Raw genomic sequence first — 14,820 nt, forward strand, 5'->3', positions numbered from 1 at the left:
CAAAATTGTCTATCAAACAAGCACCAGTGGTCTAGTGGTAGAATAGTACCCTGCCACGGTACAGACCCGGGTTCGATTCCCGGCTGGTGCAGTGCTAATATGCTATCACTTCTTTTCTTTTTTTTGAAAGAGTCACACCTGCTATCACTTCTTTTCTTTTTTTTGAAAGAGTCACACCTAAGGAGAACATATACAAAATCCTCAAAATGTGCTAAAAATGTAAATGAAGAGTTACAGAGAAAATGATATGAAGATGGTGGCCATTTGGCTTGTTCCTAACAAATGCTCCTTGAGCAGAGCTTGTCAAATGTAGAGCACGACTGCAACAAGTCCAACCAAATAACTTTTGAGAACACCTTGATGGGATGATCCTAGCTTCTTGATTTATCAACCCCCACTCGGGGTCCATGATGTTCTACAATATCAACGGTCTTGATTGCACATGCATACCCTATATTAGAATTGATCTTAACCATTGATCCTTATTTGGTTGAGATCTAGATCCACAATGAACCCTTCACTAACTACTGATCATATTAACGGCCTTGATCACTAAGAACTTCTACCACGTGTACGGTGCCCCATACTCTCTCTCTCTCTCTCTCTCTCTCTCTCTCTCTCGTAACTGCAGTTGGGTGTCCAATGTGATGAAAAGGGGCGCATTTATCATTTCCCTATTCCTATAACCAAGGTTTAAAATTTCGGTTTCGGTAACCGTTTCGGACCTCACCAAAAACCGAAATTTCAGATTTAGCCAAAATTTCAGTCTGAAATATGGTAATTTGGTTCCAAATTCAGGACCCAAATTTTGAAATTTCGGATAAAGGGCGAAAAATGGAATTTCGGAAAATTCCAATTTCGGTCCCCACCGGTATCCGAAATTTGGTAAAGGGCGAAAAATGGAATTTCGGATTTCAGTCGAAATTTTAAACCATGCCTATAACTACCTTCTTTTATATGTAGCTAATTTGCCCATTCATGTTTCTACCAGGTAAAGACATTGTTTGTTGATGCGAGAGATGCTAATACTCTGAGATTCGTTTCTCCCTATTGACGTGTAGGCTATCTTCTAAGATAATATTTCACGGGGATACAAAGCTCCACAAAATATATGAATCAGTTCAAATCTTCAGCATTGTTTCCTGCAAAATGCCGTTGAACAAACTCTTAGCACTTCCATAGACTAAGGCCGTATTTGTTTTGCCCTGCTTTTCTTTTTCTTTTCTTCTTTCCAAAGTGAGCTATGAAGGACCCTTTAATCGTACTCCTGCATATTTTAGAATTTAGAGCTCGGCTAGCACAATTGATGAACAAAAATGGCCATGATCCAATTTACAAGTGGCATATACGCTTGGTGATTGGGACTGTTGATCTGCTAGATCAAGGTCTGATGCCAGTCAGAGACCTCATTTGTAAGATTGAGTAATACAGAAATAAACAGCATAAAGAAACCTTGAGGATGTATTTTTCATCATGTTTGATCAAAGGTCTACAATCATCCAAAAAGGGTGGGATCAAGGGTACTGGGCCGGACTAGTGATGACCAACAATATTTGTGGACCTGAGTGTAGGTCCATGTCTTGCATGTTCGTCTTATAAGATATTTCCTTTTAAGTTTACTAATTTTAATTTAACTTCAACTAGAAGATTTAAAAAACAATAGGGCAATGATAAATTCGCACCCCCTGTAGGATAATTCGCAACCCAAAACAATATTGCATTAGTATGTAACAATGGCAACAATTATCTAGTACATTGTAACTGCAACCAAGCCAAAGAACACACATACAAAGAAATGAGTCCATGAAAGACGTAGATTACGTAGGCCATAGCACTAAATTAACAACTTAAGGTGCACTAGCATTTTCAACTACAAGATAATCAAATCATGGAGAGAATCAGGATTAGATAATCTATATATCTCTCCCAAGTCTTCTGCAGAGAAAAGGTTCTAAACTTACAGATTTCATGGAGATCCAAAGTACCCATTAATGGAGGAGGTGAAGACGATTGAGAAGCCCTATCATGAATCCCAAATTGAGAAGGGTGGATGACGTATTGGACAAATCTAATGGCGAAGCCATCTCAACGAACTTAAAACTTCTCTATACTCACGCCATCTCTGAGGACTTCATAAGCAATTCTATTCCTGGTTTTCTTCATTCCTGCAGTAAAATGTAGCTTTGTTCCTTCACATGAGATGCTAGTCACTTTCACCCAGATTACCACCTTCGTCTTCAGCCCCTCAATATCAGCCAACTTTCCCTTCTCTAGATATCCAGTCACAGTGGTTGAGAAACGCAAAACTGATGAATCCCTGTAACCAACTTCACATATGGAGGGTATAAAGACGATTAGCTTCCTGGTCTCTTCATTGAACTCATAGTTGGTGGCATCCCTAGGAAATATGCCTACGGGTATATCATACTCCTTCAATAGCTCTGGGAGAGGTTTTTGCATCTTTCCTGCAGATAAAACACAAATCCAATGAAATACGATAGCTAAAACTATTATAAAACACAAATACAATGTGATCTGCGTCTAGCTTTTGCAGGAGAGAATAGCCACCTCAGATGAATTAAATTAATAAGACAAAATCTGCTAAAAAGTGAGCCCGTGTGGCTATTCTCTTCTGCGAAAGCCAGCCACAAAATGGCTTTCTGTGAAATTGCCTAGCAAATCCCTATGTGTGGGTGTAAATTGTTGCAAGCCAAGGTATTATGTTCAAGATTTTAAGCAAACAAAAAACATACAAATTAACTGATCCATCCCTAAAGAAGAGATCAAGTCGCAACTAATCCTAACATCATTTATTCAACTTCTATGAAAAGAAAAGGCAGCTGGAGAGAGAGAGAGAGAGAGAGAGAGAGAGAGAGAGAGAGAGAGAGAGAGAGAGAGAGAGCTTTCCACTAATATAATCCTCTGTACCATCATTTCCACAAAGAAAGGAGGGTCACTAAACTGAGATCAGTTAAGAGACAAACAATTGGTAATGAAGCATGGAGAAGCAAAATATTAAGTTATATTTACTTTAATCTTCAATACCTAAAGTTGCCATCACACTTCTATTTTATCATATCTAAAGCATAATAAATAAGAAACGGCTATCTATAGTTACATGAACACAGAAACCTCCAAAAATTTTTGGCCATGGTTTCCAATCCAAATCTATAAGAATAAAATGCATACAGAGGAAGCATTATTAACAACTTACCAGAAGTTTCAGAAGACAAGCATTATCAGAAACAAATATTTAAACTTAACCATACTTAGGAAGTTGTAATGTTACAAGCACATTACAATTAGGAATTCTAGATTCTATTTTATGTAATATCAGTGGTCTGCGACCCAAGCCATCCATGTGCAAGAAGATGTGGAGAAAAGGATCGTCAAGATAATTCTAAAAGCAAAAATCAGGGGGATAGCAATAAAAAAGTGCATGGGTATAATCGATTTAGAATACCTCCTTTCGTTCTCCACCCAGCCCGTACACCCGATCGGCTTCTTTCATCTAGGTCAAACTTTTCTTATTTGGAGTTCAATAACCATTAGAGAGCTAGTCATCTTATTGTCAACAGTCAACTGTCATGGACATATAAGTTCTTTGAAGGATTCTATTCTACGATGGATCTAAGAGAGTTCCCAAATTCCTCTAGTTTAAATTATAATAGTCTCATGGAATGTTTGAGGTCTGAAGGGCCAGGACCATAAAAGGGTTGTTACATATCAGATTAGGTCAAAGGGGGCTCCACAGGTGCAAGATAAAGTAAATCACGTTTCCAAAGTTGGTCGTCGGCCTAGGAATTTCTTTTCCCAATTCCAGTCCAATCAAAACATAGTGCTCTTGGGACAACACCGGAAAGGCCTTACATAGATGTCCAATGGGGGCTAAACAATAATATTTTAACAGAAAGATTATTTGATCTCAAAAACCAAGTTCTATTACATTAGCACCCTCATCAATTTGCTGATAAAATATACAAAAGCTAGTGGAAAAACTAGAGTTTAAATTGATTGGGAAATGAACCACATAAAATATTGTAAGCAATTATAGTAGGTTTCAAGTTTCAACAACAGTTACGACTGGAACAATTTGTTCAACAAGCAATAAAGGAGCAATGTTGTATAATTGACAGCTGCCTCCTTCATGGTCACATGGATTCGATTTCCAGCCAACAAGCTGAATGTTCTTAACAATACATTTAACATGAACTGGATAAGACTGAAAACGTACATGTATAAATAAGCAAACTGGATAAAGGAAAACAAAGTGAAAGAAAGTGCACCTTTGATTTTATTAACCAACCATTTTGCTCCTCCTTCAATACTGGTAGACAACGACTAGGTTCATAAAGAGAAGATTTTATCAGTATGGAACAAAGAAAAAATGACTAAGAAATAACATGCAATAATTGGAATGCTTGAAAGAGATAGAACAGAATATGAACAAAATTGCAGCACAAAATCTTATAAGTGATAACATCTGCATTATCCTAGCATCATAGTTATTACAGCGACTTAATAAGAAACATTATCTAAGACTGTCAAATTCGCAAAACTTTATAGACCACTAGTTGTCGCTTACTGGAGTACTCTTAACTTTTAAGTAAACAGATGATAATGTGATATAATGATGCAGCAAGTCATACTAATGAAATGGTGATAAACATGAACCAGAATGACCTTCAAATCTTTTCACGCAAACAACCATTAACATAACAACACAGTCAAATTCACATTACTTCATAGAAATAGTTGATGCTTACTGATGTACTCTTAAGTAAAGAGATGATAATATGATATACTGATGCAGCAAGTCATAGTAATGAAATGGTGATAAACATGAACCAGAATGACCCTCAGATGTTTTCGCACAAACAACCATTAACATTACATGGAAACAGGCATGAAGATGCAAAGAAAATCATTCCTGGAAGATGCAACAAAGATCATGCCTGAAATGGTAATGGAAATTAGGAAAACAAGATAAAAAGAATTGATCCCTGCAATCGAAATAAAGGTTAATATGAAGGACAAAAGATTCAAGGATGGGCAATAAGGCCAAGAGGGCTCAGGTGAGGACACGAGTGACTAAGAAGGATGTTCCAATGCCAGGAAGAAGGTTTGTAATTGGATGAAGGCATATGACCTTTTTAAGAACGTTACGGAATTCTACTCGATGGAGTCAAATTCTTCCCACATGTGGGAACTGATGTGATCCGGCAGTTTGATACATGTTATTTGTGGTTATTAGCAAGGTTTGAAATTTCGGTTTTGGTTTCGGCCTCAGCCGAAAACGAATTTTGGTGGAAATTTCAGTTTCAGTGGAAATTTCTTACTTTTGGGCAAAATTTTTAAATTTCGGTTTCGGTTTTAATTTTCGGTCCCTGCCGAAATCCGAAATTTTGGATTTCGGCCAAAATTTGAAACCATTTTTATTAGATGACCATGTTTATCTATATTTTTTAGGATTTTATATTAGTTTTAATTACATTTTATTAGTCCTAGATGTGTGGGATGTCTAAATCATTTATATCACTTAACCCATGCCTCCCTTCTCGTATAAAAACCCTTTAAAAACCATCCTCCCTCTTTCTAATCCTATCTCATCGCCTTTGTTTTGGTAGGTAAGCTGGGATCAAACCTGCGACCTCAAGGTTGAGATACAAAGCCTCAACCATTGAGCTACAGGCCCAACCCCGCCTCTCATCACCTTGTTAACCCTTAGCTGTGATCTTTCACAGTCGATCCCCCTTTTGTCTCCTCTGCCTCCATTTCTCCTCTGTTTCTCATTCTTAAGCTCATGATTGTGAACCCCTTCTCTTTCCCGTCTTTTCTCCTTTCTCTCCTCTCTTTCTTTCTCCTCTTTGGATGAGCTTGAGGGGCCTTGGTAGGTATCCTTTCGTTGAGAACGATGTATTATCTTATCGGCCCTCAGGGCTAAGTGGACATAGAGAGGAGGGTGTGAAGGGAAACTGACTCCCAATTAGAGATCGCTCGATTTTAGGAAGTTGAAAAAAAAATAAAGAAAAAAAACTTCTAACAAAATCTCTCTTCCACTGAGATATTTTGAATAAAATTTCCCACCTAGCTTAAAAAATCATCAGTTCATGAAATTACAGGAATTGTTACTCATGAGTTTCCTAATAGAAGGTTTAGCTTATCAAATAATCTTGTTTCTCAAATTTTATGCTAGCATACATTGCATTGTCATGTTAAGTAAAAGTAGTGTCTTCTCCTCCATTACAGATCTTCATACACACAAGCATTAGAATTTTCTAGAAATTCTTCTTCATCATCAGGATATTCATTGAAGATCGGTCCGACATCAAATGCCATTTATCCGACCTTTTAAGGATAGTCATCACATTCTAAATCTTCAAGTTTTTCTTCTCTAGAAATAGAACATAGTTCAAATTATAGAAACTTCGACCTCTACCCCGTATATTCTGATCAGGCCTTTCTGTCAATCTAATTCAGTTCATTTTACCATGCGGTGATTGTGAAAAGGACCCTCCATATCCTTAAGATTCAACTCCTCCTTTCAAATGGTTGCTAAACCCACCATCCGGTTGGTTGTTGGATTGCTCTATAAGTTTAACTCCACACTATTTTTTTTAAATTATCAACACAAGTCAAAAAGCTCTTGGATAGTTCTATCCATTTGTCTATTCTATCATTGTATTGATGTAGCTTGATTAGTGCAGTCCTTGCATCACGCCAACACCAAGACCATAGCCTTCCTCAGTCATGTCGATCAAAGCAATAGAAAGAATTAAAACTGCACCAACACCAAAATTGATGAAGATAAATAATCCCAAACCCCACAAAAATCAATACATTTTTTTTTGTTGAATGGTGGCAAATTTTCATTAATGAAGGACAGACCGAGGTGGGCAGACCAACAAAAATCAATACACTGCCTATAAGAAAACAGAGAGAGAGAGAGAGAGAGAGAGAGAGAGAGAGAGAGAGATGGGCAGACCAACAAAAATCAATACACTGCCTATAAGAAAACAGAGAGAGAGAGAGAGAGAGAGAGAGAGAGTAATAAGGTATTACATCTCGATTTCAAAATAAACAACAGAAGTTCAACCAGTGAAAATCACTACACCAATTTTTCTTAAATATTCAATGGCTCCAAAACAAAACAAAAAAACAGTTGTACTCACCAAACCAATCAAAATTTCCTAAATATCGAAGGATTAGGGACCTCTAAAACAGAATTAAAAGGAAACTCCACAATATGACTACAATCTTTACGACTTGGGCCTCTTCAAAATCCAACCTCAAAGCCTCCAAAACATTACAAAACTTCATTTAAATCCTACTTCTTCAAAAGGGCAATGGGTGTCTCCTTTCAGCCCAAACAAGGAGCTCTAACCCTACTTGTTGACATAATGATGATGCCAAAAAGGTCATAATGTTGTCCTCAGAACAGCCTCCCTTCGCTACTGCATAATTTGTATTAACTCTTCTGATTTCTTCCATCCATCGTCATCTCAATCGTTGGATGGGATATTACACCAGATTGAAGCATTTTATTAGTTTCAAAGCTACCTTACCATTCTACGATTTTTGGCTAAACCCATGTGAATATTTGAGTAATCATAATGAATTCCCAAGCTCAGAAGCTATGCCAAGAATTCCTTACTGCAAACTCACCATGAGCAAACCCTAGAGAAGATTTATTTAATAGTAACTTCAATAATATTTACTCCAAACCTAGTTTCCATGCCCAAAACCAACAATAACCAGCATCGATTTCAAAGACCCAAAAAAATTCTCCACACAAAATGAAATAATAAAGGGAAAGAGAAGAAGGTTCGTACATTTATGTCATCTCCCACGGAATCGATCTCTTTATTGGCTTTCTTACTGAACCAATACGATCCCACCTTGTTCAGTATCTGATCCATCGATCAATAGCTTCTCGGAGACACACAAAAACCCTCTAATCGTCTCTCTCCGATGGAGAATTACCAGAGAGTTTTGAGACTTTTCGTAAGAGAGACGAATAACTACAAGGGAAAAGGTCTTGACTAATGAAACAGTCGTAGCACACCATACGCGTGTGATCGAATGATCGGGACCGTTGATGTGGTAGACCATTATTAGAGCCCAACTGGGTCCACAACTGATCCTGAAAGAAGATGGGTTCTGCTTATAACATTAGCAGCATTGAAGAAAATATTTGTTCTAGCCTTGTTCTTTGGGAGAAACAACAATGAGATAGTAAAAGGCCCTTTAATTTTGCCCATTTGAATATTTTTTTAGTTCAGATTTGCTAGGGACTTTTGCATAAAGGCATTCTGCCACTGGCTGTTGCATGAGAGAGCAGCACCTCATATGAAAAAGACAAAATCTGCTGAAAAGTGAGCCTATGTGGCTGTTCTCTCATGCAACAGTCAGCCGCGAAATGCCTTTCTATGAAAGCCCCTAGCAAATCCCTTTTTTGTTAGTTCTTAATTGAGAAATTCTTACAAAAAACAGGCTCACCTTTACACTCCCTTTCATAAAGACATTTGGGCCCCACTTATGCCTTCCTTACATGATCTCTTTACATAGTCAAAGCTGTTGATCCGACTTACAATTGTAAGGCTGAGGCATTTGGCATTGAGATCACTTTGGTTGAATGATTCTAGGCCCTTATCCATCAAGGCTCGATTGAGTCTCATTTAGCCATGTTCATTTGAGATTGTGGCAGCCGGTTGTGATTAATGGACAATTGGCTGCCACAATCTCAAACAAACAGGGCCTAATGCTCGTTTCAGATTATGACAACCGATTGTAAGCCCAAAACCTATTATTGGACTCAAAAAAACCTATTATTAGACTCAAAATTACATTTAAATTTGAGTCCAGTAATAGGTTTTGGGCTTACAATCAGTTGCCATAATCTGAAACGAACAGGGCCTTATGGTCCATATGGATCTAAGACCCTTATTGGTCGCCTCTTGATGTTCTACATGATCAATGGTCTTGATTTCACATGCATACCCCTTTTAGAGCCCAATATTTGCCTTACGTTGATCCTAAAGGTGACTTTCTGTTTAGTTGTTCTCTTCTTATTTTTTCAAATCATACATACTTGTAAAAGCTATGTATAGCCAGATATGTTACCTATAACTCATTTGCATCTAAATTTATATGGTGAAAGGGTGTTTAGTTCCATGGAATAGAAAATTATAGAAAATAAAATTTTATTAGAAGTTTTCATTGAAAAACATGAAAAATGAGTTCACAAATCATTAGAAAAATTCATTTTCTATGAAAAAACTTGGAAAAAAAATTCCCTACATCCAAACAGCCCCAAAAAATAGTAAGAAATAGATTTATAAATGAGATACTTAATGACTTTAATGTCCCATTTGCACATAAGATTGAAGGACTAATTTTCATAAATTTTACAACTAATCCTTACTTAATACTTCTATAATTTGCTTTTGAAGTTTGTTACAATTCCCATGATGCTCTCAATCATGAAAGTGGTTAATACAAGGATTCATAGAGAATCACCATGAATTTGGTTGTAAATAAAGCGTTTGGATATAATTATATACAAAACAAGCCACAAAGTGCTTAAACCTGCAATTAGCCAATAATAATAATCTAAATGAGAATGATTAAGATCACTAATTAACCATTCAGGGCTAATCTCCTCAACTAAGTAAATGACAATGTTGCTCAAGAAGCTCCCCATGCTTAGAATGCTGAGATAAGCTGCAGACCCCACGCTTCGCAACCCATCGGGCATCTGATCGTAGAACAATTCTTGCAAACCCACAATCGCAAACACATCCGCGGCCCCAAAAATGATGTATTGTGGAAGCAACCACCAAACGCTCATCCGAACCGTTAGATCGGTGGGCCCGATTTGTCGAGCAATCTTAAGCCTTTGTTTTTCTACTAGAGCTGCTACCACCATGGAAATTACGGAGAGAAACATTCCGATTCCAATTCGTTGGAGTGTCGTTAGGCCGGATGGGATTCCAGTGATTCTTCTTGCAGCTGGAATGAGAATCCGATCGTAGATCGGCACGGTCACAATTGCTACTAGAGCCATTGACACTTGTAGGGATGCAGGTGGGACCTTGAATTTGGAGGAAATTTTAGTGTTCATGGTGCTGGCTTGTTTTGTGAAGAAGGTGCCGGGGTGAGTGAGCACCACTGCGTACATTAAGCAGCTGAGCCATATGGGACCAAGGCGGAGGAGTTGCTTCACTTCTTCTATTTGAGCCACTGTGCAAAGCCTCCACTCATTTTTACTCAACTCGTCCAACTCGTCTTTAATGGCAGCTTTGTCCAAAAACCTACAAATCTTAAGTTAGTTGTCATCAGATGGCAAGCAACTTGCTTAGTTAATTAGAACTCATTTGACTTTGTTTGGTTTAAGCTCATGTAAAATGGGCCCAAAACAAATTTCACTCCCAGAAAAATGGGCGTAAAATCCTTAAAGACACCGAAGCGGAAGCAGGATATCAGAATGCTTACTCTATCACCAACAACATTGAAAATGCACCTCTGAAGATGAGGAATCAAGGGAAGAAGAAAATCACTCATTGGAATACCCCTCAGACAATGAAGACAATCCAACCGGAAACCGATGATCTAGAAACAACAAAGATGAATGAAGAAAACCAGCTCCAGGAGTGCGGGAGAGACAAAGAGCCTAGGCAAGAAGCTCGAAAGAAGAAAACATCATGGGTGGATGAGTTTCATCTAGTCAAATTGATCCCAGTTGAGTAAGAGGACGGCGAGAGAGAGGTGCCAGAACTAGGAGAATCAATGTCTGAAGGTGAACCATGGCAGATGGTTCCGAAAAAGAATTGCCTAAAACGCTCCCAAAGATCTCAAGCAATTTGAATTCTTAGGTTTAGTGTTATGTCTTTGTCTAATCTAAGTTTTTTTTTTTATCTCCCTCTCTCATGTTTTCCGAGTTAAGGATGAGGTCTTGTTCTAATAAAGAGGTAGGGCCCCCCTTCAAACCCGAACATACCTACCAAAACAAAAGACTCAACTTCATGTCCAGAAAACCTAATTTAGCACTCTGATTAGGAGTGGTTCAATAAGTACAAAGCTTGCTTACTTGAATTGATCGGTGCGACCAGGCAATCCTCCTTCTTCAGTATCCTTTGTGGAAGGGAGTCGCCACTTGCGTGCAGCTGCTACCAGTACTTGTGCAACACCAATGAACGGGCTCCCGCTCGAAGCTTGTCGCCTATATGATTCCCTTCCAAAGATAAAGATGGCAAATGCAAAAGCCATTGGAATGGTGGGAATCGCAAACCCGGTCACCCATCCCACATTGTCTTGAACGTAACTCACTATTAGTAGTCCTGTCCCTGCACCGCTACATATCCAAAAGTACCACCAATTGAAGAAGGAATTCTTAGCTTCCCTCTGTTGGACACTCTCTGTGTCAAACTGATCTGCTCCAAATGCTAGAACGCACGGTTTGTGTCCTCCTTCTCCAACGGCAACCAAGTAAAGCGAAATGAAAAATAATATTTTGCACAACCAAAAAGAAACCTCCATAGTCGCTGATAGAGATAATGTTACAAGCCCCTGCATTTAATCTTAATTTATTATGTCTAATCATATGAAATGTAAGTAATGAAGATAAAACAACGGTAATAGCAGCAATAGGATTAGAAATTGTGGCAATAGTAATAGATAAACCACAGTACAAAAACTCATTTGAGTTGACTCGCTCAATCAAATTGAATATGAGGGTGATTTTCTAACGGAAATATATAGAAGAGAGATGTTGCTTACCATATTTACAACTATGCATTTTTTATAACAAAAGTACTCCTAACTTTTTGATGCACCCCAAAAATCCAAAAAAATAGGAGCCCCTCAATCACCATCGTAGGGAATAAAATCCTTCGATCACTGTCGAAGGGGATGAGATTTACTTTGATCCCGTCGAAGTCAAGTTTCTTTGAACGTAACTAGAAAATACTCCTGCACGGGCTAATCCAAGAAACCCAAAAGTTCTCAAAGAACTCAAAAGCCTAGAGGCAAAGTTTTCATTCAATAATCAAAAGAAGTTCATTACAATGCTTTGATGATGTCTATTTATAAGAAAAGAAGCCCTAAAAGCTAATTCAAGGCTTAAGTAATAAATCTCAACCATCCATCTAAACTTACTTGAATAAAACCTAAAAACTTAAACTAAAACAATCCTAAATTAGAAATTCCATAATAGGCATATAGCACATCCTAAAAATGCCCATAACTTCCTCAAATCACATCCAAATCGCCAGATCTTTGACTCATTAGATAGGTAATTGAAAAACCTTTCTAATAACATCAAAATCAAGTCAGGCGGATGAGAGTTGATGCCTATAACATAAGATACAAATAAAATAATGAAAATATAGGATAAATAATAAAAGAATTATCCCACGCCAATTAACCAAACATTCTTGCTGATTTTCGTCTGCATCATTTTTTTGAAAAAATAAATATATCAAAACATTGGTAGTTGGTACACATGGAAATATTAGGAGAGTTCTGAATTTTCTACAAACGTTTGGAGAAGAAATACTTTTCCAAAATTTCATTGTTTGATTACGACTGAAACAAATTAACTCCAACAGATCAAGTTTTGTTTAGGGGTTCCTTCAATTTATAATGATTCCTCTCTAAATAAGCCATAACTACGTCATTTCTTGCAAAATTAATTGTAGATACAAATAAATTTTCCTACGGAAAACTCTTCTACAAGAAATACTTTTCCTGCAATTCAAACAAGGCTATATGGAAAGGGGACTGATATCTATGCTACCATATTTTGATAATACTTTGATAATGGCACTACTATCTTTGTTACACTTTTATTGAATGTTGATTGCATCGTGAGTATTGTTAAGAGTCCTAAACAGCTAATTAAAAAAGCGTAACAAAGTGAGTAGTGCCATTATCAAAATATGGTGGTGTGGATTTCAAAATCCATATATTCGCACAAGCGCAGCTTGTCCTTTTTATTTATAAATGACTCACGAGAGTCTTTTGGGCAATGTAATAACCTTTTGACAGCTCTTTAATTAAACACTAAAAGACAAGATGCATGTGTTAGTGAAAATATCAAAACATGGCTGTGCTGATATCATTCACCTTTATTAAACTTGGTATTTCAATTTAAAATAACCCCTCAACCACGTATTAAATATCAAGTGAGTCGAGTTGACTTGACTTGACTCACTTTCGAGTTGAGTTGAGTTTTCATCATTCGAGTGATAAGATGGACAGAGAAACCAACCAGAAGATACAACAAGGAGGAGAAGACGATGGTCCGATAGCGACCCAAATATGAGTCTGCAACAAATGCTCCGAATAATGGAAGTAGGCTGGCTATGCCGGACCACAAGTTCACGTTCTTGACTGCATCTACGGTCGACTCATGGAAGACATTCGTGAGGTATATGACCAGATTTCCAGCGATGCCACAAAAGGCAAATCGTTCTGCGGCTTCTACCACTGAAAATTAAAGAAGGATGATTAATTCGAAGATGAGAGATTAGTGTAAACAAATAGAATATAATCAGAGGAATGGAGGAGGGCCCTCGCTTACCGATTATGTAAACAGAGGATCTCCATCCTCCTATTGACGGTTTTTGCACCTCAGTTTGATCCTCAAGACCATTGAGGAGAGGATATGATGCTTGTGAGGCCTCCATCATCTCTACTAGTTGTGAAATTAGGAGCCTTTTATAAGCAAATATTGGCTTATTAGTTTTAATATATACTATTGGGAAATGATTTTAACACTCCAATGTTTTTATATGTAGCTAAAGTAGGTTGTTGTGTTGCTTTTAACGGGCTGTGGAAAGGTTATTCACAGTTCTCAAAAAGCTCGGACAATGCCAGTTAAAAGCAAAACGACATTATACTTTGGCTACATGCCTACATGTAAAAACATTAGTGTTAGAATCATTTCCTTATACCATTTTATGGAATTATTATAATACTAAAAATTTACCTACGCGAGATACCCGTGGATGGGTCCACCATGTAGAAAATTTAGCCTATAAATCAAGCACATCATTGACGTCAAGTCATAATCAATGATATAATATATGACTGGCCAATATGTAACTCAATTTGTACGCCCCATGAAGGTCATGTGTGTTCAATCACTGCTTACCTGTAATAATAATAATAATAAGAGGAAAAGGATTGTACGCTCGAGTGTACCTAAGTTCGCTCGAGTGCCAAATCACATGAGTCCCATATTTTTTGTGGTTATCTAAACCATTCATTTGTAAGGCCCCCTCATAGATAGGGTACGTACCAAAAATCAGCTCCATTGGATCATCCTAACCCATCCATTTGTGGAGGCCAAAATGGACAGACAGTGTTTGTCCACAAATATGTCATTTTGCCCTCCAGTTTTTGGAGGGGTTAGGATGATTCAATGGAGCTAATTTTTAGAGATGAACCTCCTTTTGACAAACAATGTATGATCTCTTTGTTTTCAGGTAGATACCGCACGTGCATTTTTACTAGTAGTCTATGAAATGTAGATTAAACAAACTATTAGCCTCTTTGGATACTCCCAAAAATAATTTGCATATAATATAAACATGTGATTTTGAAGATTTATCGACATCAAGATTTCTATTGTAGCATGAGCCCTTGCTAACGGTAAGTTACCATATCCTCCAGGTGTTGCATTGAGGAGGTGGAAGGTGTTACTAAAGGAAAAAAAGGCAAAGGGTATTATATAAACCGAAATGGTGTGCTCCTCCTGAAGGTTATTTTAAACTCAGTTTCGATGGCGGCTCCAAAGGTAATCCCGGCCCGGCTGGT

General features: G+C 37.6%; 2 protein-coding genes and 1 non-coding gene across 3 annotated transcripts; 1 reads left to right on the plus strand and 2 right to left on the minus strand.

Moving 5' to 3' along the window:
• Positions 1 to 20: 20 nt before the first annotated feature.
• Positions 21 to 91, plus strand: TRNAG-GCC (transfer RNA glycine (anticodon GCC)). Its single transcript has one exon. It is a non-coding gene; the product is annotated as a tRNA-Gly (tRNA).
• A 1,707-nt stretch (positions 92 to 1,798) lies between these two features.
• Positions 1,799 to 8,030, minus strand: LOC143875282 (uncharacterized protein At5g01610-like). The gene is made up of 3 exons (XM_077376952.1): positions 7,833 to 8,030; positions 4,287 to 4,341; positions 1,799 to 2,465 (listed from the first exon to the last, which is right to left on the minus strand). The coding sequence occupies exons 1-3, from the start codon at positions 7,917 to 7,919 to the stop codon at positions 2,095 to 2,097; spliced, it is 513 nt and encodes a 170-aa protein (XP_077233067.1). The 5' UTR covers positions 7,920 to 8,030; the 3' UTR covers positions 1,799 to 2,094.
• Positions 8,031 to 9,384: 1,354 nt separating this feature from the next.
• Positions 9,385 to 13,729, minus strand: LOC143885445 (protein NRT1/ PTR FAMILY 5.4-like). The gene is made up of 4 exons (XM_077389636.1): positions 13,583 to 13,729; positions 13,271 to 13,488; positions 11,090 to 11,568; positions 9,385 to 10,313 (listed from the first exon to the last, which is right to left on the minus strand). Exons 1-4 carry the CDS (start codon positions 13,689 to 13,691, stop codon positions 9,506 to 9,508), a joined length of 1,614 nt encoding a protein of 537 aa, XP_077245751.1. The 5' UTR covers positions 13,692 to 13,729; the 3' UTR covers positions 9,385 to 9,505.
• Positions 13,730 to 14,820: the final 1,091 nt, after the last annotated feature.

Source organism: Tasmannia lanceolata, unplaced genomic scaffold (genome assembly GCF_043159265.1).
Source record: "Tasmannia lanceolata isolate RefF3 unplaced genomic scaffold, GAP_Taslan_0.1 ptg000002l, whole genome shotgun sequence".
In the NCBI taxonomy this organism is placed as follows: Eukaryota; Viridiplantae; Streptophyta; class Magnoliopsida; order Canellales; family Winteraceae; genus Tasmannia; species Tasmannia lanceolata.